We start from the raw sequence: 20,937 nt of genomic DNA, 5'->3' as shown, positions 1-20,937 counted from the left end.
ACCCTGCCTTTCCACTTACTCAATGGAAAAAGACCTTTTTATTTTCTGAAGAAAAAAAGCCAAAAATGTGACATTCCTCTTCACCACTGCATATTAGCTGAGGAACTGTTTTCAGTGAGTTTGATATAAATGTGTATTACTTGATGTCTAATGTAAATTTACATGAATTTAAAGATATCTACTTTCCATGGATGAACTTTGCAAACATCGCCAGGTATGTAAGGCCTTGAAACTCTACAAAACAGGCTTAAGGAAGATTTTATGAAGAAGCCAATATGCAGATTGGGTTACAGTGAAGGCACCAGGGAGGACAGTGTTCCCCAGCTCACTTTTCTCTCCAGTTCCTACTGGCCAGGCTGGTGTATGCTTGTTTCTGCCTTTTAGATCATTCAGTTTCATTCCCAGGCTGGAGCCCCTCTTCCTCCGCACTTGGGAGAGTTGTGCCTACATGCTTCTGCTGCTTGAGTTTTAATATCTTCTGTTCCACTCGCCCACATCAAGCTGGATACAGTGTGGATGGCAACAGTGGAGAAGCCTGCACAGGTATCTGCCATTTGTTCTGTATTTCCTCAGACTGCTGACTTCATCGCAAAATGTTAATCGAGTTTTCTACCTTTTATTTAAAATATGCTTTAAGCAAGCTAGTGCTTCTTCCTATCCTGCTAACTATGCATTTCAGTCAGGAAATTTCTTTAGAAATACTATCATTTTCTTTTGGAATTTCTACCTGCTTCTAAAGATGGCTCAATTTCTTCTTTCAAGAAACTCAAAGGTCTTATTGTCCATGTCTAGAAAAGTGATACAAAGTTTCTCTAGCTCATACTCTGCCTTTGTATTGCTGTATTTATGGATTTTTTTTCAGAGAAGCAACTGGGGGACTTGCTGAGAAATACAAGCTGGGTATGGCTTTGCTAGACTGATGGAAGAATCACCAAATCCTGATCAGTGGAAACACTGAACACAGAATGAAACACTGAAGAAGGGCGGATTTGGTCTTCGACCTCCAGTCGTCACTCGCTGTTTATATCCCACAGAGGTGGGATCAGGAAGCAGAGCTGGAAAGTGAGTGGGATGCTTTGGGAGAAGCTGGATCCCTGTACTAGTGCTCTCCTGTCATGCAGGAGAGGCAGCAGCGTGCCTGAGCCTCCTCCTGTTGGAGTCAATGGGACTGGTCTCCCTGCTTCAGTCCTCAAGTCGTTAAAGTGAGGTATTTTAGCTCAAATTGTGAGGCAAGGAGGGGAGTGGGATAATGTAGCTGTGGTTTCAGGGGGCTGTTTCCCACCCCTGTGACTCTGATGGGAATATTCAGTACGAGGCCCCTGCAAATTCAGTTTTCCTTTTTAATGGAAAATGCTGCTTCCTCACAGGGTACCTGGCCCAGCATTGCATGCAGACTCGGCGAATTACCAGGCTTTCAAGTGGCTCTGCTGCTGCAGTTCCAGCTGCCAAGAAGCGCAGGCAGGAGCATGGGGCACATTGCAGGACAGCCGACACAGCCTGATGGTACAGCACTGTCTGCTGAACAGTCAAGATTAGTATTTGTAGCTGCTGCCACCAGGATGCCCGCAGAGCTTTTATGGGTCAGCAAGCAATGATTTTGAGGCTAATTATTATTGAAGAAAACTCCATCTTGTAGGATTTTGAATACAGTTCCTTTTTTTTACTGATAACAAAAGTCTCTCTCATCACAGAAAAAGGATGGCTGCATGAAGCAGGTGGGAGAAAATTTCCATTAGGAAAGAAATCCCAGGCTTTATATATTGATAATTTTCCTGAAATGTTTTACTGTTATATGTGAGCCTGATCCTTCAGCGTAATTCTGCAACAGAACAGTCAGTGGGAGGTTTACATTTTGACTTCAGGGGAAAAAGGAATCACGACTTTGTTTTGTACAGATTGTAAGAGCTCCTGAAATCCAATTCTGCTTTCCATGTGCAAATAAAGCTTTCACTGGCTACAGCTGGATTTATGTTAGGGTTTTCTGAAATAGAGTTTAGCCCACTGAGTTTTTCAGAACAGCCTTGGTGTTTTAGATGACTGTTTTATTTTTGTGTGTGTGTGTGCGCGCCGCTTTTCACAAAATGTTTCACAAAGAAGGAGCATGGTTTGCGTGAGTAAATGAAGTGTGTTGGGCAGCTGAAGAATATTTTCCTATCACTTTTCAAATATGGCTACACTGAAAACCAAAATCATGAGAAACATTTTGTGTGAAGAACTTGAGGCTGATTTCAAGCCACCTGACTTCACTTTGGTTTTACTCTTTAAAATTACCTAGAAAATACCATAATCTTCTTTTTTGTACAGCTGGATGACAGCCAGACCTCTGGCTCCAGAGGTAAAGGGCAAAACCTAAAAAAATCCTGTCTGAACAGGCAACTCCACCCTCTTCCCCAAGTCAGCTTGGCCTTTTGACAGAAAGTGAGCTATGAAGCAAATTCATTCATTGCCTTGTTTTTGGACAAAACTCAAAATTCTGAACTCACACCACAGAGAGATCATTTCCATGAAATCCAGCATGCTGTTTTATCACCCTTTGTCTTTCCCTATAATCAGATAAAATTAGCATTTGGACAGTGATTAATCAGATTAATCATTTTAATTGCTTTTATCAAAGAGAAAAGCCTGTACTGGAAACGCAGTGTTGTCAAAGGAAGGTGATTGCCTTAGAGCAGAGTCAAGAAGTAGCTCTGTATTGTAATGCAGCAGTGAGAGGACCCTTCTGGCCAGGTATCCAAAGTAAGAGAGGTTAATCATCCCCTGAGCTACACATTTGAGCCCCACCAAAATCCATCGGAGGGAAGGATTAGTAAAGAATTCCACAGAGGCAAGAAAATAGGGAGAACTGTCTGTATTCAGTCCACCTACTCCCAAAATAGACAAAAGTTTTGGTCTCCCTCACAGTACGTTATTTCTTGCCCTCTTTTTCTTCTTGTTATTATTTCTTACACCTCTCTAAACTCTCCAGGCCCTTTTGAGATCACCCACCGTGGCACTAGAGAGAGATGCAGATTGCATCCAAATTCAGTGGGGTGGTAGGTACGGAAAGCCAGAGGTCCTGACACTCTATAGTTTGGTTTAGCATCTGGTCAGAGCACACCCTAGCCTTCTTCTGCTTGTATCTTAAGCTTTTCTGGCTGCAGAATCGAGGTATAGCTGTGTGTGTGTGGCTTGGGATAATGAGGCTGATTCCTTCCTGATAGTGGTTTGGGAGAAAACGACAGATGCAGCAGCTCAGAAGCGCTGCCACATCTGCCAGTTTAGATAGAACCTGAGACTGTCCAGATGCAAGAAAGCCATCAGAAGTTCCAACAACTGTATCTAAAGCTGCCAGACTTGGGCTCCTGTATAGTCAGTGGTGAGAAGTAATGGTGGTACGTCTAATATATCTAATGTATGCATTGCAATTACTTCTTTCCAGTGGCTGCATAAGAAACCAAAGTATGGAAGCCCTAAATAATAAAGGATCCAGGAGGACCCAACTTCATATGCAGTAAGAGTCCTCTAAAATGCCTCATATGCTAATGTGAGAAGACTGACTATGGCCCGAAGGATTTAGGAAAGCTTAGAAAATAACATTAAGAGTGAGCAAGTTCAAGACTGAAAGTAGTGATCCTTCATAAATGTCACTAAGTTCGGCTCTCATCTACACTTGTGTATGCAAGATAAGGTTTACGAGTAACCTCTGCGTTTCATCAGTTCCATCATTTCGCTGTTAAGGACCGGTCTTATCCTGTTGCAAACTGGAGAAATAGGGTTGGCCCCAAGTGGACAAAACTGCCTTTCATCAGGAAGCATCACCACATTAAAATCAAAGCTTTACTCCGAGAGGATCCTACTTTCAGTGAAACCGGAGCTGTTCATAGGCACAAAGTACAACTCAGAGCAAAATGGCAAGATCATCACAGCATTTCCTCCCCTTATGGAAGACACATGTTCCAGTCCTACTCAGGCAGACCCTTGCAGCATGGCTTGGTGCCCAAACCACTGGCTTACAGGATACTCTCGTGAAGCTCCTACACTGTTCATAAAAAATAGCATACTTATTGGAGTAGGGACATCCTCCATAAGGCAGGGCAGTGCTGTATACCATTAACCACTAACATCAGTGTCTCCAATCACCTGCCACGGGACCTCACTAAGTCAAGTCATTAATTCCAGCATTTCCAATAACAGCTAAAACAATTTTCATGAGGGAGAATTCACCAAGTTATTGTAGTAGTTCACTAAATTTACTGTCCTTTTATCATGGCTACATGTTTGACTACACTTTTGTTTGGATCTTTAACTTCAGGCAATGCTATCTATAAAAAAAGAGGTTCTTACTAACCCACTTAATGTGATCAAAATTATACTAGAAAAAAATCTGAGCCACTAACCAGATATCTTGATACATGGTATTTGTAATGTAAAAAATAGTAAGTTCTTAATCTTAAAAAAAGTGGCAACCTGACCCTATTATTTTAGTAAACTTTAAAAATTGCCCATTGTGAGTGCATTGTTTTCTTGGTGACTAATCCACACAATCATGCAATGCTCTGATTCATTCTCCTACACCATTTTCCATCACAGTACGTTTGGTGTAACAAGTTGATCCTATCAGATCCTATCAGCCAGGCTTTTGGGGAAGGGGATTGGGAGGTAGAGGTACCTATCTTCAGCAGTACCACCACGTGCTTCTTTGCATTGTTCTAGTGATAGGTTTCAGCTTGACCGCTGAGGAGACAGTGTTCAACCTCTAGATCAAATTAAAACCACTGGAGTTTGAAGTTATATGGTGATAGGAAGGTATGAAAGTATAAGGTAAAATAATTTACTCCAAGAGTCAGGTGGGCTGGGTCATACCAAGATAATCAGCAAACAGACTGGCATAAGATATTGAAGATACAGTAATGTATGTGAAGGCACAGAACATAGAAATGTGAATTTTTGTTGTTTAAAACGTGGTTTCTCAAAAAGCACAACAGACTGCAGACTGGAACAACATAGGACACCAAAAAAGAAGAGCAGCATGTGAAGAGCATAACAAAGAGAAGACAAAGGAGAGGGACAAGGAAGGAGCTACCACTGATGCACATGATAGTAAGGCAAAACTGAGCAGGGACACAAAAGTAGGTAGTCTATCACTGAAGGTACATGTCCTCTGGCTGAATTAGTCCTTGCTAATAGTTACGTGGTGGTCCTACTACCAGTCTGCTCACCTCTGTCCCTCCTTCTGATTCTAGGACTCACCAGAACTCTCCACTACTTGAACATTAGGCAAAGAGTGAGATAAGCATGGATGGGGATACAGCAATACTGTTAGATTTATTCCAATCTCTCTTCTAGTGAACTGCCCATCTAAGCATGGCTTAGGCATAGATGCAAGAGCAGAAAAACAGTCATTAGCACCTTCCCTCATGGGAAGAATAAGAGATAAAGAAGACATGTCAAGGATGAAAGAGCTAACGAAATCCAGCTCTCTATCCAGACCTTTATTAACTCCCTCAGCAGCAAACAAGCCATCTTCTAGGCTTTAGCTGAAACTAGCTTATGTTTTGCTACCCTTTAACAATTCCAAGCTAGCTCCTGTCCCTTGACACTGTATCTAAAAATTCGCACTCCAAACAACAATTGCTGTAATAATAACAATACTTACATGTCATTATTTAACCTCATGCTATTCGTTCATGAGGATTAGTGCTTAATTAATTAACAACACTTAGCATTTCCACTCAGCACTTTACCTCTTCAAAGCATTGTACAGACAATATCTAATTAAGGGCAGAGCTCCACAGATGCTTCACATCAGGACTTCCCTTTGGCAGCTCTTGCATCCAAGACTTGCTCACATGGTGTAGCATGAGTTCAAGTTGTAAGCCCTATTGACTTCATCAGGAATCAGGTAATGCCCTGGCTATCAAGTGACTATCTTTGCAAATTCCTTTTCTTTTCCTGTTGCTTCTGGTTGCTTACTGTTCACCCAGGGATCTAATTATTGGCTAATGTGAGGGGTGATAGTGCGAGCCTTGTATTAGTGTTATCTACAAAACCTTCATTCTTCCGTTAGTGAAAAACCTTATTCTCAGTCACCTGGTTGAACTGCCTTTGGATAGAAAATGTGTTAACCACAAAAACAGATTATAAAATTTCAAGCCAGAGTTTTTAAGGGAGATGGTGCTTTCAATCCATCAGTCAAATGCCTGCTATGAAAGTGCCTTTCTTGTAAGCACCCCAGGGTGCTACACAACATCAATAGACCATACAAACATAGAGCTTTTATGGTTCACTTTACAATTGGACATTGACTCTGAACCTGTGAAACAGAAAGGAATTGAATTTCATGACCAAAGAGGATAACGTGCACAGGATTAAGTAGACAACGCTGGTAGAAGCAGGAAAGCAATACAGCATTGGATGCTGATAGAGAGATTAAATTTACAAATAAGAAGCCAAAGGAATAAACCAATTCTGAGTGAACTCTCATAAACCAGCAGTAGCACTCAACGCTTCATATCAATCCACTATTTTTTTCAGAGAATTAAACATTCTGATGGGCTTATTCAAAGCCCACTGATTGACCAAGCCCTGACTATGGGAACTGAACAAAGAGAGCCCTAAACATGTAATAGCTCCAACCAAGAGAATTATCCAGACAGTATGGAAAGAAATTTCTGCAGGCGTCAAACTGGAAGAAAAAGAAAACACTCATCACCGTTTAAGAACTTGTCTAATGTCTCAGAGGATGTCTTCACAGGGCAGCGGCTGGCAGTGCAGCAGCCTGCTCAAATCGGCTCCAGAAGAAAGCAAGTGATCCAATACAGCAATCTTTCAGCTCCGAGTGGTGCTGTGGTGTGTCACGTGCACATCACAGCTCACATCAGCTAGGTCAGATAGCTTTCTCAGGAAGGCCCTCTTGCCAGATGAACCACAGCTTGGTAGATATTAGAAATTTAAATGGCTTGCTTCTTTGAAAACTGACTGTCTTGAACAGAATCTGACCTAACCATTTTGGCACTGAATTCTCCCACAAGCATAACTGTGTACTGCTAACTGCAGTGTCTTTGTGCCCAAAATATAATGTTTTAGTGTTACTGCTAACTTCTGAAATCCCAGGAGTTTAAAATAAAAACCAGGCCTTATTATCCCTTAATATAATTTCATTTAAGCTGCAGATGGATGAGACTTTTATTGCCATATTTGACCTCAAGCTGAGGGTCAGATACTCATCCTAGACTTTTCTGGACATGTATGTTTGGAATTCAGTACCTGCCTTTCATCTTCTGCCCAGTTCCCACAAATTCTTTTCCCCTTACTCAGCTTCAACTACAACCCTCCAGTATTCCCTCACCACCAGTCACCACTGTCCAGGACTCACTTATCTCTGACACCAAACAGCCTAGCCAGCCCCAACCAGTTAACACCTAAGTTCTCCATCACTTGGTTATCCTGCAGCCCTTTCTAACGTTTACCACCTAGGACCCATTCCAGCTTGCCCACGACCACTCCCAGGACCACTTCTCCATTGGTTAAGGCTGGGTCCACTGATGTGTGTGATTACATGTGAATTAGGTAAATCATGCACCTGTCTTATAGTGAGTTTCCTAAAATGTAATATTCAAGGTAAAACTGTCAGCTGTGGTCACTGTTGATCAGGAAAAGATACTTGTTAATTAGCATGCACATGAGATCAGGCCATTAACAAATGCGAAGCCACTATGGAAGCTGATTCAAGTTACTACCTAGATAACTGTGCTTCTGTTTCCAGCACAGGGCTGTCACATGAGCCCTTCTGATCACTTTGGTATTTACATTTGCTGTGCATCTGTCCTAGCATCTCCAAGCCCTGATGCCTTGGAAGAACACACGCTGAGATACTTCCTGACTGGGGTCAGCTTCCAGTACTGGAACTCTGTCGGGTGCAGCTCAAGATGTGAACCAAATGTAGGCATAAAAACATGGTTAAGACAAAAGCCTGGCATTTGGAAAGCAGTTCTCTACTTTGGTGTATGACAAAAATAACTGTTTAGATGACTTGTATAATTAAGGTTTTACCTCTCACTCTCCTGTTTTACTCAGCCTATACAATGAAACAAGTTGGTCTGTTTAATCTGTCCCACAGTTTTCACTCATTCTATCATCACCCTATGTTCTATGGGGTGTTGGGGTTTCAAAGCTTCACAGGACTGTGTATTCCTTTCTGCCATTCATAGTGCTCTCTCTGTAAGGGGTCATGGGGACACATCCATAGAATAGTCAGGAACAGATCCATGGTGGTCATGAATGTAAGTTCCAGCATGTATTTCCTCCCTGCTTCCAGCCATCAGTGTCTAATGTCATTGGGACAATTTATACTTTTTGGCTATCACAGCCTGCTACAGCAATGAATTTCACAAGTGATATTGATGATTGCATTAAGTCGTACATGTGCTTACCCTGCCGCTTCATCAGAAGAAAGCGTTCCTGCTGCTGTACCATCATGGTGCACAGTATTAGCCTCGCAATTTAGCCTGCACAAAGAGTGCTGGATGGATTGTTTGATGACTTGCAGTACAAGACATCTCCTTGCCTAGTGAAATTGCTCAGCACTAGGGTTAATACCGAAGTGCAGGCCAGCTGAGGCTACCTTTAAAGGACAAGGTACACTTCAGGGCGATTATGATTGACACACTATGTATATATTTTACTTATAATTTTATTACTATGCCTATTCTAAGCACAGCTTTTCAATTAATTGATTCTTAGGACCTGATATAGACAATATTTCAATATTTTTGAACGGCATTTTCACAAGTAGCATTACCCATCCCAGCTCGGACTTCTCACCTTTGTGGTCCACAACTTGACTGTCCAGTCAAATGATGATGTGACAAAGAGATGGGAAAAGTCAATTGGACCCACTGCCATGTGACAGTTGATTCCTGTGACGGGTCCTTGGTGGCCTTCAAAAATTTCACCAATGCCAGCTTTACTGTAGAAAGAAGAGACATTTGCATTCAGAGAGTGATTTAACGTCTGGTGATTTAACATCATTTTTATTTACTCTTAGGTTCCTGGTTCCTTTTAAAGCTCCATTTAATCTGTAAATCTCTCTCTTTTCAGTAAGGCCTTTGCCTGCAGAGGTGTACTGCTGTGGGTACAATCAATGCTCAGGATCCAGCATAGAGACTTTCTCTTACTTCTGAAGACTTGCCTTACCCTTACTTTTACATACACCGTCTACTACTGTAGCTTGAAATAACATTTATGTATAATTATAAAATAATTCCAAATTATAATCATACTATAGCTTATGCCTCTGAGTAAGCCATTATCACAAGCAATAACCCTGAAAATAAAAATGCAAATATGTTAATGACTTATCATGAGCAATTCTTTTCCTCTTAAATATCTAAAATAACTTTCCACAGCAGTCAGTCAAGTCACTAGGAAGCAAATTGTTTTTCACAAAAAGTGAAGGAACTGCTCCTGTGACCAGGTATCATCAGTCATTACTCTGAACAAGGGGAGATGTGCATTTCATCGGCTTGAGGCTAGAATAGCTATTAGGAAGGAAAAATACAACACTATGTAAGAGAGAATGTGCGCAGTTTTCTTTTTCCAGGAAGCAAATGACGCCCGATCAGTTGTCAGAGCTGTCTCACCGTGTATACAGAAAGGCGAATCATGAAATTACCCTTTTAGTTACATTATAGAAAAATCGCCGGTGGAATAAAATACATTAACAATAGCCACAGCTCTGACGTGGCTACCAGCCCTGTGCCAGTGTAAGTACAGTGTACCCAAAAAGATGAGGAGCTGCACTGGAGGAAATTGTTCCCTCATATTGCTAGCGTGGTGTTCTCTCCCCTCTCATGTTGACCATGACTGTGTGACTTCACTTAGGCTCCCCTGCCAGCCCTCATAGCGTGTGCTGGAGCAGGGGCCGAGTTCTGCAGTCCCACTGCAGTGCTGGGTACCAAGCGTACCTCTGATTTTATCCCCATCTGTCTGCCGTGTAGTTGGCAGGATAAGGGGAGTTCTGAAGCACTGAGAACACCTTGAGTATCTGCTGTGCTTCGACACACCTTTTTCCATAACATATGACTCTTCACTGTGCTGGGCTGAAGGACACAGGATCCTCTGGAAATAAAACACGGATGATAGGAAAAAGCTCTAGGAAAGACAGGCAGGAGCAGAAAGGAGCATGTTTGTCAATGATCAGCAGGTTTGCTAAAAAGATGAGCTAACAAGAGGATCTGACACCTTCCTCCTGTTGTAAGGAACCAACCAGGCATGTCTGAAAGACCAGAAGTGAGAAACGCCCTTGGGTGTGCTTCATTTATCTGTGCAGCCTAAGACTGCTTCAAACCATCAGTCGCCACGCAGCCTATCAGCGTAATGTCTAAACAGACACGATTTTGCAATACTGTCAGTGGTCAGGCTAAAATAAAAATATTTTAAAATAAAAATGACATTGAATAACATATATGTAAAACAGTGTTTATACAACGTTAGGAATGTGCAATAGAAGCCTTACAATCTTAAACCAGTGTATTGATGTCTATTTGGTCAACAGAAACAATAAAATTAGAAAAAAAAAAAAGAGTTCAGATAATATTGCCAACTATTGAAGTGTGGAGGTGAGCTTTAAATCAATCAGTGAAAAAGTCTGTTCTTTACAGAAGCCACTCAAGCATCCTAGAGGAGGAAACTGCTACCAGAAGCTAACAGAGCACACCAGCATCCTGCAGATTTACAGGGGGCAAAATAAGGAACTTGCAGTATTAAACCACAGTCTGGATGGGGCAAGGAGAGGATGTGACCACTGTGTGTGAGGGAGCACAGGGTGCCCGTCCTGGGAGCGGGTCAGCCAGAGCTCGCGTACCCACCTGGCACACTACAGCTATATCCATGTTAGCAGATAAACCAGGTGGCAAGCCCAGACTGAGGCCAAACACATGGCTCCTGGCTGTACAACAAAATCCTCTTGCCCTCTTGGAGAGGGTGAGCTTGGCCAAACTGCCCACCAAGAGCAGGGGCTAGCAGCAGGGCTTGGTCTCTAGCCTGGCTGTGGTGCTGCCTGGGAACACTGCGCCGGATGGCTGTGCGTCAGGATGTGCGCGCTCTGCTTCTCACACACACATGTGCCCATGGTGGCTTTTCTCTGATACATGCCTGTGGAGACTGAAGATGGAGCTGAGGATGGTAAAAAATAAAGCGGATTACCATCTCTTCTGAGTGGTTTAGGCCTGATTACTCTGCAACAAAACTGCCTCCTGGGGCCTGATTTGACCTGCCCAGATACAGACGCCTACATCTCAGCTAGCTGTCTAGATGTCCCATGAGAAAAAGGCATTTCTGAGGTGCCAGTCATCTCTTCTTCAAGCAGATGTCTGAAAAAGGTGAGGGAAATCAAACCTTAACAGCAGTCATTGCTCTCCACTGACTATGTGGGGAGCCTGGGGCAACCACTCTGGTACAAAGGGCAGCAGCACAGATGCCCAAAGTCAGGCGACTCCTGTCCTCGTGTGAAGCAGAACAGCGCAGACACTGTTGATCCAAGAGAAAAAAAAGAAACACTCGCCACGCACACTTGGCTACCTCACATCAACACAGGTACACAATGTTATTTAAGTACAAAATGCTGAACATCACCTTCCATGACGACAGGCTGTGTAGACTGTTCCCTCTTCACTGCCAACGACAAAGTTATTGACATCTCCGGTTGGGAAAGCCATTCCTGTAACCGCCACTGCTTTGGACTTATTGTACACCAGCTCCATGCTCTCCTACCAAAATAGGTCTTCGTTATTATTCTGCGGTCATCCTTTTGTTTGGCTGGGATTTTATTTTTTTTTTTAATTCATATCTAAAAGTTACACAGGGTAGCAGGAGGGGAAGAAGAAATCATTTGACTAAGCCACAGCACTTTTTCTACACAGGATGTTGCGAGAAGATGCAATGTCACAAACTAGGATGCACTGCTCCTGCCATCCCCACCGCTGTCTGTCACACGTTTGAGAGTGGCTGGAAGACACTGGTCTTTGCTACGTCATCTCAAATCAGGCAGAGATGACACGTGAGAATTTAAAATCAAATGGTGCAGAAGCTAAAGATAATACCTTAATGGTTACACTTGCCAGCCTCAGGCTCTAATAAAACACACAATACCCTTTTATTTACGAACATTTTTGAAATCAATTGTTTGTCAGGAAACGTGTAATATCTTATGCACCTGAGCCATTTATCAGACTGTATCATTTTTCCCTTTGCAGAACAAAACTAAAAAGTTGGGGTCCTGTCACTACCACCATTCTAAGCATTGCTTTTCAGGGATTTTCTGAGGTAACCATAAACTCTCCCTCTAGATTCCACCATCAAGCTGCAAACCAGCAAGCATATTTTCTTTTTCTATTTTGGTAGCTATTCAAAGTAAATCAGCATGCTCATTTTTGCTATTGCAAGTACAACCAGCATGAACAGTTTGTGGCCATAGCAAGACGCATACGCTTTGAGCAGATTTTGCACAACTCTAAACTTTTTGGTTGTGCAGCCTGAATGGTGTAACCCAAGAATCCCCAAAGGGGCTGAATGATTTAGCAATTTTCATTTTTACCTATTTGAGTGGGTATGTTTTCTATGTTTAAAATGCCCAAGCTACTATTCTTCTAGTGCTGAAGCCTGTAGTGTTCTTCTCAGAAGGGATTTTTCTGTAGCTAAAGAAAGTGGGTGTCCTTGTGAGAGGAGAGGACTGCAAATCCATAGAGAAATACTTCTGCTTGATTTTCACTTTTCTTTGAAATACATTTGGTTCTATTAAAAAGGCAAAACAAGACCTGGAAAATGCATTGGCAGAGCACCTGTGGACCATATATTTCTGTGAAAATCTTCTCTTCACTGGGGTGAGATCATTATTTAGTGTCTCTGTGGAGACACGGCCAGATACTGTGGTGGACTTTCTCCTCCCAGTGCCTACACCATGGCTGTACTTGAGTGCTCTGGTTGTGTGGCTTTGGAGAGTTTCAGACTGACACACATCAGCAACACTCTACTCCTCCCAGCTTAAAGCTATGGCATGTAGCTTGACATCAAGTCCTGTGCCTTTCTTTTCTAGATCACCATGAGCCATGTGCCAAACTTCAGCATAATGTGGGGTGTGTTCCCCTTCTTGTTGAAAGGCAGTTTTGGAGCGGGAAAATTCCATCTGAGTGATGAAGTACTGGAACAGAGATGTTCACAAATCACTGCTTCAGAATTTAGTATTCCAGTAAGTGAATACATAAGGGTGGGATTTATCTTTTTGATGTTTAAATGGGAAACTGGGGAAGGGATTCAGATGCCTGAACATAGGTGTCGTTTTAGATGCCTCCACGTCTATTCCAGAAGAGTATTGGTTTCTCATAGTCCTAGGACAAATCTACCAGATCCATACTCTTGTCTCAGATGAGCATGAGCAACATGATCCAGCTTGGAAGTTGGCCTCACTCTGACTGGAGGATTAGACGAGATGACTTCCAGAAGCCCCTATCCTAAGCTCTATCCTAAGATTTCACAGTTCTATACCCTAGGGTATCTGAAATGGTATATCACACTGAATGGGATATTAACTTCAAAGGGAACTCAAATGACTAGCTTAGACTTGACACGGACCTAACTTTTAGATGGCTAAGGTTAGGATAGAGGAGTCCCACCTCTTGTATCAACAATGAAAGGCAAATAGATTCATAGATTCATAGATTCATAGATTCATAGATTTCTAGGTTGGAAAAGACCTTAGAGATCATCGAATAATTCAATAGTAATTGCATATTAATACATGATTAATGGAATCATTAAGAGGAGTTTCCATGCAGCATTTTGAAACATGATCAGATCCCATGATGTTTAGCAAAAACGATACTGAAGTATTTTTTTCTAAGAGATTATGTATAAAAAATGAGTGATGTGTCAGAACAGAAAATGTACTACTCCAGAAGATAACACTTAAAAGATGCTTTCCATAGACCTTTTTTCAGCATCAGCTTCTTTGTTTAGTTTCCATTATTATAATCACTAGTGGTTTGGACAATTTTCCTGGATTTCCTTTCTCTTCTTATACAAAGGAGAGGAGGCGGGGGGGGAAGACAATAGTTGCAAACATTCCAGAGGGGGGAAATTAGTTCTAAAACTTTTGATTTGCATTGTTTGTTCCTTTGGCTACTGAAGGCAGGCAGCAAAATCAGCTTTGTGACTGTGTGCCTTGGAAACCCGTAGTGCCGAGGGTGTGTTCGGCAGCAGTGCCATCTAGTCTGTGTTTGTTAAACAATGCTGTAGAGTAAGTACAATTCATACCACAGGCGACTTCTGTAATTACCGTGCTTTAAAATGGATTATTTCATTTTCACTTGAAACTGACCTATGTATTAACGTATTACAATAATTACATGATTTGTGGTAAAGGAAATGGGTTTTGGCTCTTAGCGGAGACTGCTGGAAGCAAGCTGTACTCTTTCAAGTGCATCCATCGGTTTTAGTTTGTATAGGACGTGAGGTTTTGGCTTTTAGGAACTATGTTCCATTAAGCAAGTATCCTGCTCTACCGAAGGTGCTTTTTTTCCCCTGTATAGGTGAAAACAAACCCACCTGTGGAGTTGAGAGCATGTCCAGGCTCCAGGAGCACATTTTGCCATCCGTAGAGACGGTAATGAGATTGTGTGCATTCTGTGTTCCAACTACATTCACACAATACACAGGATGCTGAAAACACATTAACACTGGAAATCAGAGAGCCGTTCTCGCGTCTTCATGAACAAATTTCTACTGTCTCATATGTTATTTTAAAGAATGATTAAGTAGTCACATAATGCCTGGAAAATACAGGACCTAGCTTTTGCCAGACAGAAATTATTTGGGGTTTTTATTTTAAATTTTAAGAGGTAGGTTATGGAGGTGGAAATGTTTTCAAAGTTTCATTTTCCTCATAATAAAACAACCCAGCTGAGTAATGCTGTGAAAATACTGAATTATGTGGATGAGATTTCACCCACAGGGACATGTATCATTCTACTGATGGCTTTTGACACCGAAAATAACCAGCAGAAAGAGGCAAATGGTCCAAATGGAATCAAAATGAAAACTTTATTCAAGAAAACAGCTGCATAAAGTTTGAACTTTCCCGGAATTTGGCTTGCATGCTAAATATGTGCAAATGCAAATGCACTGCAGTAGAAAAACATGAACAAGCACTGGTCAATATACCTTTTCAGATCTGTCATTATAAATGTGGAGTGTCTAAATATAGGGTTTTACACCTGGTTCACCATAGTATAGTCATTCCATGAAGGTTGAATTCCACTTAATATGCATTAATGAAACTTGGCCTATTCCTTTTCCAAGGAACCCGGCAACATCTTGAGCCTGAAGTGTCATCTGATATTTGATGGTGACGTATGAGAGATGGTTCACCTTCAGCAATCTCCAGAGTGAAAAATCAGTCAGACCAAACAACAAGATTTAATTTCCTTTGACCAGTACAAGTGATACCACTGAATTAAGGGTAAGACATACACACAAGTCAAGCAAAGAAAAACTATTTCTCTGCTTCTTTTGCCAATGAATAGAAGACCTGTGTCTCCAGGAAGAAAAAATACTTTTCACTAATACTTTCCTTATTTAAAGAAAATTAGGACCAACTTACAAGAGATCCCTGTAGAGCTCCTAAGCCAACTCCATGTAGGGTTAGAAACCTAGCATTTTGTTCCTGCTGAAAGGAATGACAGAACTACCACTTATTTTAGACTCTAAGATCCAGCTGCAGGTCACTGACCCAGTCAGTAGGGAAAGGCAGAAATCTTCAGAGCACTGGCTAGCTCTCAGGTTTGATATCTGAGGGGGCTCAGTAAATGCCCCCCTCCCTCAGTGCAAAAAGGGCAGAATCTGAACGCACAGCGTCTGTGTACACACACTGAGGATGGACTCAGCCATTGCTGCTGAATGGTACCTTGTGCTCAGAGGACACCTGTACACACCAGTAAGTCACAAGGTCCATTCTGATGCTGATTTTTCTCTTTCTCTCAAGACTGGCAGGCACCTGGTTTCCCCCATCATCAAATGGACCCTAATCTGTTCCTAATGTGTTTCACATTATTACCCTCAAATGATGGACCTTCTTGCTGCTTAGTGGTGAGCTAATGACTCCAGTACTAAACACGATTAGCACATACTGATGTGTGAAATAAGCATAGACCTATTTTTTAATGGGTGTTTGACCTCCAGTAGTCCAAGTGGACATGGTCAGAGTGGGTAGGAGGAAGCTAAAGCAAGCAGTAGAGTATCTAGAATATTTCGGGGGAAGGGAGAGAGCGAGCCACGCCGTTCCAGCAGCACCTCAGCATGCCAGGTCTGGCTTTCATCAGGGTTACCAGCCATCAATTTCATGCGCAATAAAACTCATGGCAGAAATGAAAAGACATAAGGAAAATGGATGAAAAAGACAACCGACTGTACAAAACAGAAAGTCTAAACAGGCTCCTTCCTTTCAAAGGATCGCTGCCAGCTTGCTTTTATTTATTTTGGAAATGAAATCATCATGCAAAAGGGTTTTGTCTTAATTAAAATTTCCTGTTGTCCCAAGTGCAGATGTGTGGTGGGTGTGAAAGGAAATTAGTGAGTAAGCTGTGGGTAGAAATCTCTTTCCTGGTGAATCCAGGCGGCAATCAGTGACACTAAGCTTCAGGAAGGTTTAAATCAGGGATAACAACACCCTCTATCTGTTTCAAATAAACAAAGCGAGAGAAAGAAAAGATAAAATTCTTTTTTTCACATATGGCATAAGTTCCAATTAAAAAATTACTGTTCAACTCACGTATCTAGCAGTACATAAAGTAACATTGCTACAGTAGAGTTGTCTTAATTTAATCCTTTTTTCTTTTCTTGGCAGTGAGGATTCAAGCCAGCCTTTTGCATCCAAGACTTTGTTTACAGTTTATGTAAGTGATTCCTATATAAGAACATAAAGCAAGCACTCTTTCATTGTAAAATCTGATTGCTGCTTAGAAACAACATGCTTCCTCATGTTAGACTGTGTAAACACTTATTTATACCAATCCATGACAGCACATAAAGTGCCCATCCAGAACTGAAAGTCATTTGTTTATATTTGTCAAAAGCAAAACATCACATATTGTTCTATTGCAATAATAAAACTAGTTTAATATACAATTCCAGGAGGTACAATTTTGTCTTAAAGGTTTTTGGAGTGTAAACAAATTACTTCCCATTAATCTTTTATTTTCCACTAGATTTTGAGTCCCAGTTGTTCAATTTTCAGTGATAGTCAGCTTCTTGTCACTAGTTTTCTGGTCTGCTACATCTCTAAATTGCACTTCCAAGAGAGACTGTTTCTTTTCATGCAGATTGAACAACATTACTGGCGACAAAATGAGCAAAAACATTAGGGAAATGAAAAGCAATGTTGAAGTTGCAACCCATGGCACAGATCATTAGATTATTACATGAACATTCATGATAGTGGAAATTTAGGGAACAATATTTGTACTACCTGGCCCGCTAAGCGTGTCTGCACACCTGTCATTTTTTAATAGATTTGCCATCATAATACTGCCCTGATGCTGAATCTTTTGCATTATTTCACATGGCATGGCTTCTAGATGTTGTCTTTTAACTCCAGAGATTATATCATCAGCCAACTAAAAGCTGAACCTTGATCTGCACATTCCAAAGATAAGCATTGCAGAATTGTAAAAGCTGGCAGTGCAAAAGACCTATCACTTTGTCTGATCCTTTGCTCTGCTAGAACAAGATTATCTTATCTCTCAGAGTGCTTTGTTGTAGTTCAGCTTCTTATGTTTCAGGAAATCTACATTTTTCTGCATTCTTATACATTTTTCTCCTCCTTTCAGCCTGTATTTTCTATTCTATTTCCTACTCGGGAATGGTCCTAAACCCACTCCCAAGAAGAGGAATGTTTACCATCCACAGAGTACACCTTCCAGCTCATATGAAAAAGCTGCCTGAGCCCAAACTCTGGAAGAGGAATGCTCAAGAATGTGCAACGTCTTAGTGCAGGACGGACTGGAGGTCAGCACCATTGCAAATTGAGGACACTTTAGCAGGCAATCCAGGCTTGTCTCTTCCTCCAGCACAGTATGGGTACCTTGCAATGTAAGCAAGTCTTCCACCACAGACATCATCTTTGTATCACAAAGGAACTCTTTTCCCTCTCAGGCATTTTGTGTTACTGCTCTGCCTGTATATCTCTCAGACATCACCAGAGCCCTGTGCCACCATCACTATATCTGCAGGTATCTTTGCGTGTTAGCAAAATGCTTTTCCACAGCATTCTGTTGAAACAGACTCTTCCTCGCTGTGTGAGCTCTGCCCTATCTGAAGTATCATCTGCCCTGCCTCGAGTAGGAGATCGTGACAGACATTTATGCATTTCTCTATTGGAAACAAGCAAAGTGCCTCACACTCTTCAGGGGCACCAGTGTCTGCATAGAGGACTCCATTGAGACCACCAGAGGTGCCTAATTTGGTACAAAAAACAAACTCGTGTACAGCAATACCACAGTAAATGACTGAAATTGCCTGCCATGCTGGCCTGACAGACACACAGACCTCACAGTGACCTGGCTCTCTTGTAAAGGCAATGGAGAGAGAGCAAGAGTCACAGTGCCACTGTGATGGCACAAAGGTGCCTCACTCAAGTGTTGAAACCGATCTTGTCCTCTTCCTTGAAAAGGGAAATAATCTCCTGACCTGACCATATGAAGTGTGATAGTTAAACACTTACAAGAGGTCGTTGTACATTTCTCTTATCAATTTTCTTCCCTTCAAGGGCCATACTTTTCTTTTCATCTGTGTGGCAGCTAGCATGGTAGACACAACTAGACAGCTCCACTTCCCTGCTGACCATTTCCTCTAAGGAAAGGATGAGATAATTTTTATCCTTACCGTGTGAGCAGCAGCAGATAAGGGAGTTCTCTGAACTGGAGTCCGCCTGTGACTGCGATTATCCCACAAGACAATTTGGCCAGAGTATGTTCCACCAACGACCAAGTTTGGGTGAAAGCGAGCAAAACAGACAGACATCACAGAGGACTGGAGTAAAACAGGTAGACAAGAGAGGGGTTACATGGTTAGTCATTTTCAGTTCTCTCCTTAAGGAAGCATGTTGTAATTAGCATTTTGTATTCTAGAAATCAGTGTATGAGCTCTATTCATATTCCTTGCACACCAATAATTCTGATAAAGCCAACAGGACACATGCAAAGAGCTAATTTTGAACCTAAAAGCTGTAGTTCCATTGATCCTAAGGAAAGTATGTACCATAGGGTGAGTCTTGGCATGATGCTAAAAATCTGAGATACTGTCTCCATGATAGTGATGGGAAAATGCTTAATTTCATTTCCAAAAGCAAGAACTTCAAGTAACAAGATGCCAGTCAAACAGTGGTTGGCATCCTGGTCCATGGTTTCCCATAGGGTAAAGCTCTTCCCCTGTTGCTCCTCTAGCTTTTAACTCTCAAACAATTTGAGGTGAGTTTGTAAGAGGTCCTCCAAAGTGTACCTCAAGGTGTGCTGCCTTGAGAGCATCAGCTGACAAGCCACATGTCATTGTTGGATCAATGACCGATTTCTCTGCTATAGAGACGTCCTCTTCTAATAGCAGAGGGAATCACACTTTCCCTTACACTGTTTGAGCAGAAATGAGTTTTTCATCATTTTAATGACAGCTGGGTTGCCTTTGTACTTTTTTTTAGCTGGGATGCTGAGGAGTCAGACTAGTATAACCGTTGCCCTGGCTATGTGGTAGAGTGCCCCACAAGCCAGTATGGAGATGGTTATCTATCTCAACTACTGCCTTCCAGTCTCTTTAAAATAACATACAACATCTGAAGTCCTCAAGGGAACAACCCCCAGAACCTTCATGTGCCAACAAGCTACAGCCAAGAGCAACAAGCCGTAACTCCTTCAAGTCCTCCATCCTCTTTCTAAGGAATTATTTCCCATTTTTGTGTAATTGGTCCTGGATGTTATGCCTTTGTTTTATGCAAATTGGAAAACGAAAGTTACAGCATTCATATAATTCCTGGAGAATTCACATACTAATAAAGACAGTTTGCAAACAGAAGCAAATGTCATTTTTTTTATGGGCAGTTTTAGTGATGCTTACAAGCCACAGAGCAACACTTGAACTGCTGCGGCAGTTACAGAAAGAAAGAAAGTTAAATTACAGTCAGAAAGTTAAATTCACTGTGAGTGGTTGCATTCTTAAAAATTCATTTTCTGCCTGTTTCCAATGAGTTTTGGTAACAAATCTTTGTTATAGTTTAACGACTGGATATTTCGAAGTGTTGATGTTCCTACATGTGAACCCATTTTACTTGATGACCAAGGGTTAACTAAATTACCATATTTCAGTTGCATAAAAAGCATTGCAGACACTTAAGTAAACTCTGTTGAATTGGGAACACAGAAGCTGCCAAATTGAACTAGACCCAATGTCTACCTAGCTGACAAATCTGTCTCTGGCAGGGGTGGATAGAGTTGTAAAAACTTTGATGTGGGCAGATGTGTTGTCTTTTCTTACTGCTCCGTATCCTGATTTCTAACGGCTAGAAAATGCTTTGGACCCTTACACCAGAGATTTAAAATCCCTTCTGATAGGGCTAGAATTAATTATGCTAACTCTTGATGTCTATAATTAGGTTAATAGGAAGAAAGCAAAATGTGAAATTTAAATAGTTTTTACTGAATTCATGTAGCTGCCTGATATCTATTGTTCAAATCCAGATTATATGCTAAATTAATTTAGTAGACATACTTATAGCATACAGCAATGTACGTGATACTGGTTTTTTGACCTGGTAGGATCGCCAAGACAATGAAATAAGATGCTACTACCTTTTTAATTCCCCATCCTCTCTGGATTCTTGTGGTTGTTCACTTGACATCGTTGATCCCTTCCCTTCTTGAC

At 41.5% G+C, this 20,937-nt stretch overlaps 1 protein-coding gene across 4 annotated transcripts in view; it reads right to left on the bottom strand.

Moving 5' to 3' along the window:
* The window catches only part of DYNC1I1 (dynein cytoplasmic 1 intermediate chain 1), a 177,262-nt gene that overhangs the window by 32,039 nt on the left and 124,286 nt on the right, over positions 1-20,937 (bottom strand). For all 4 annotated transcript variants that reach the window (XM_086614292.1, XM_086614294.1, XM_086614293.1 and 1 more), the window contains 4 exons: positions 18,913-19,059; positions 14,581-14,694; positions 11,614-11,747; positions 8,803-8,947 (listed from right to left, as the gene is read on the bottom strand). In XM_086614292.1, coding sequence (XP_086470418.1) covers positions 8,803-8,947; positions 11,614-11,747; positions 14,581-14,694; positions 18,913-19,059 — 540 coding nt within the window. The remainder of the gene's footprint in view (positions 1-8,802; positions 8,948-11,613; positions 11,748-14,580; positions 14,695-18,912; positions 19,060-20,937) is intronic.

This window comes from Tauraco erythrolophus, chromosome 7, assembly GCF_009769465.1.
Source record: "Tauraco erythrolophus isolate bTauEry1 chromosome 7, bTauEry1.pri, whole genome shotgun sequence".
NCBI lineage: Eukaryota > Metazoa > Chordata > Aves > Musophagiformes > Musophagidae > Tauraco > Tauraco erythrolophus.
The sequence above is the reverse complement of the archived record's forward strand: the minus strand, read 5'-3'. Positions and strand labels throughout refer to the sequence as shown.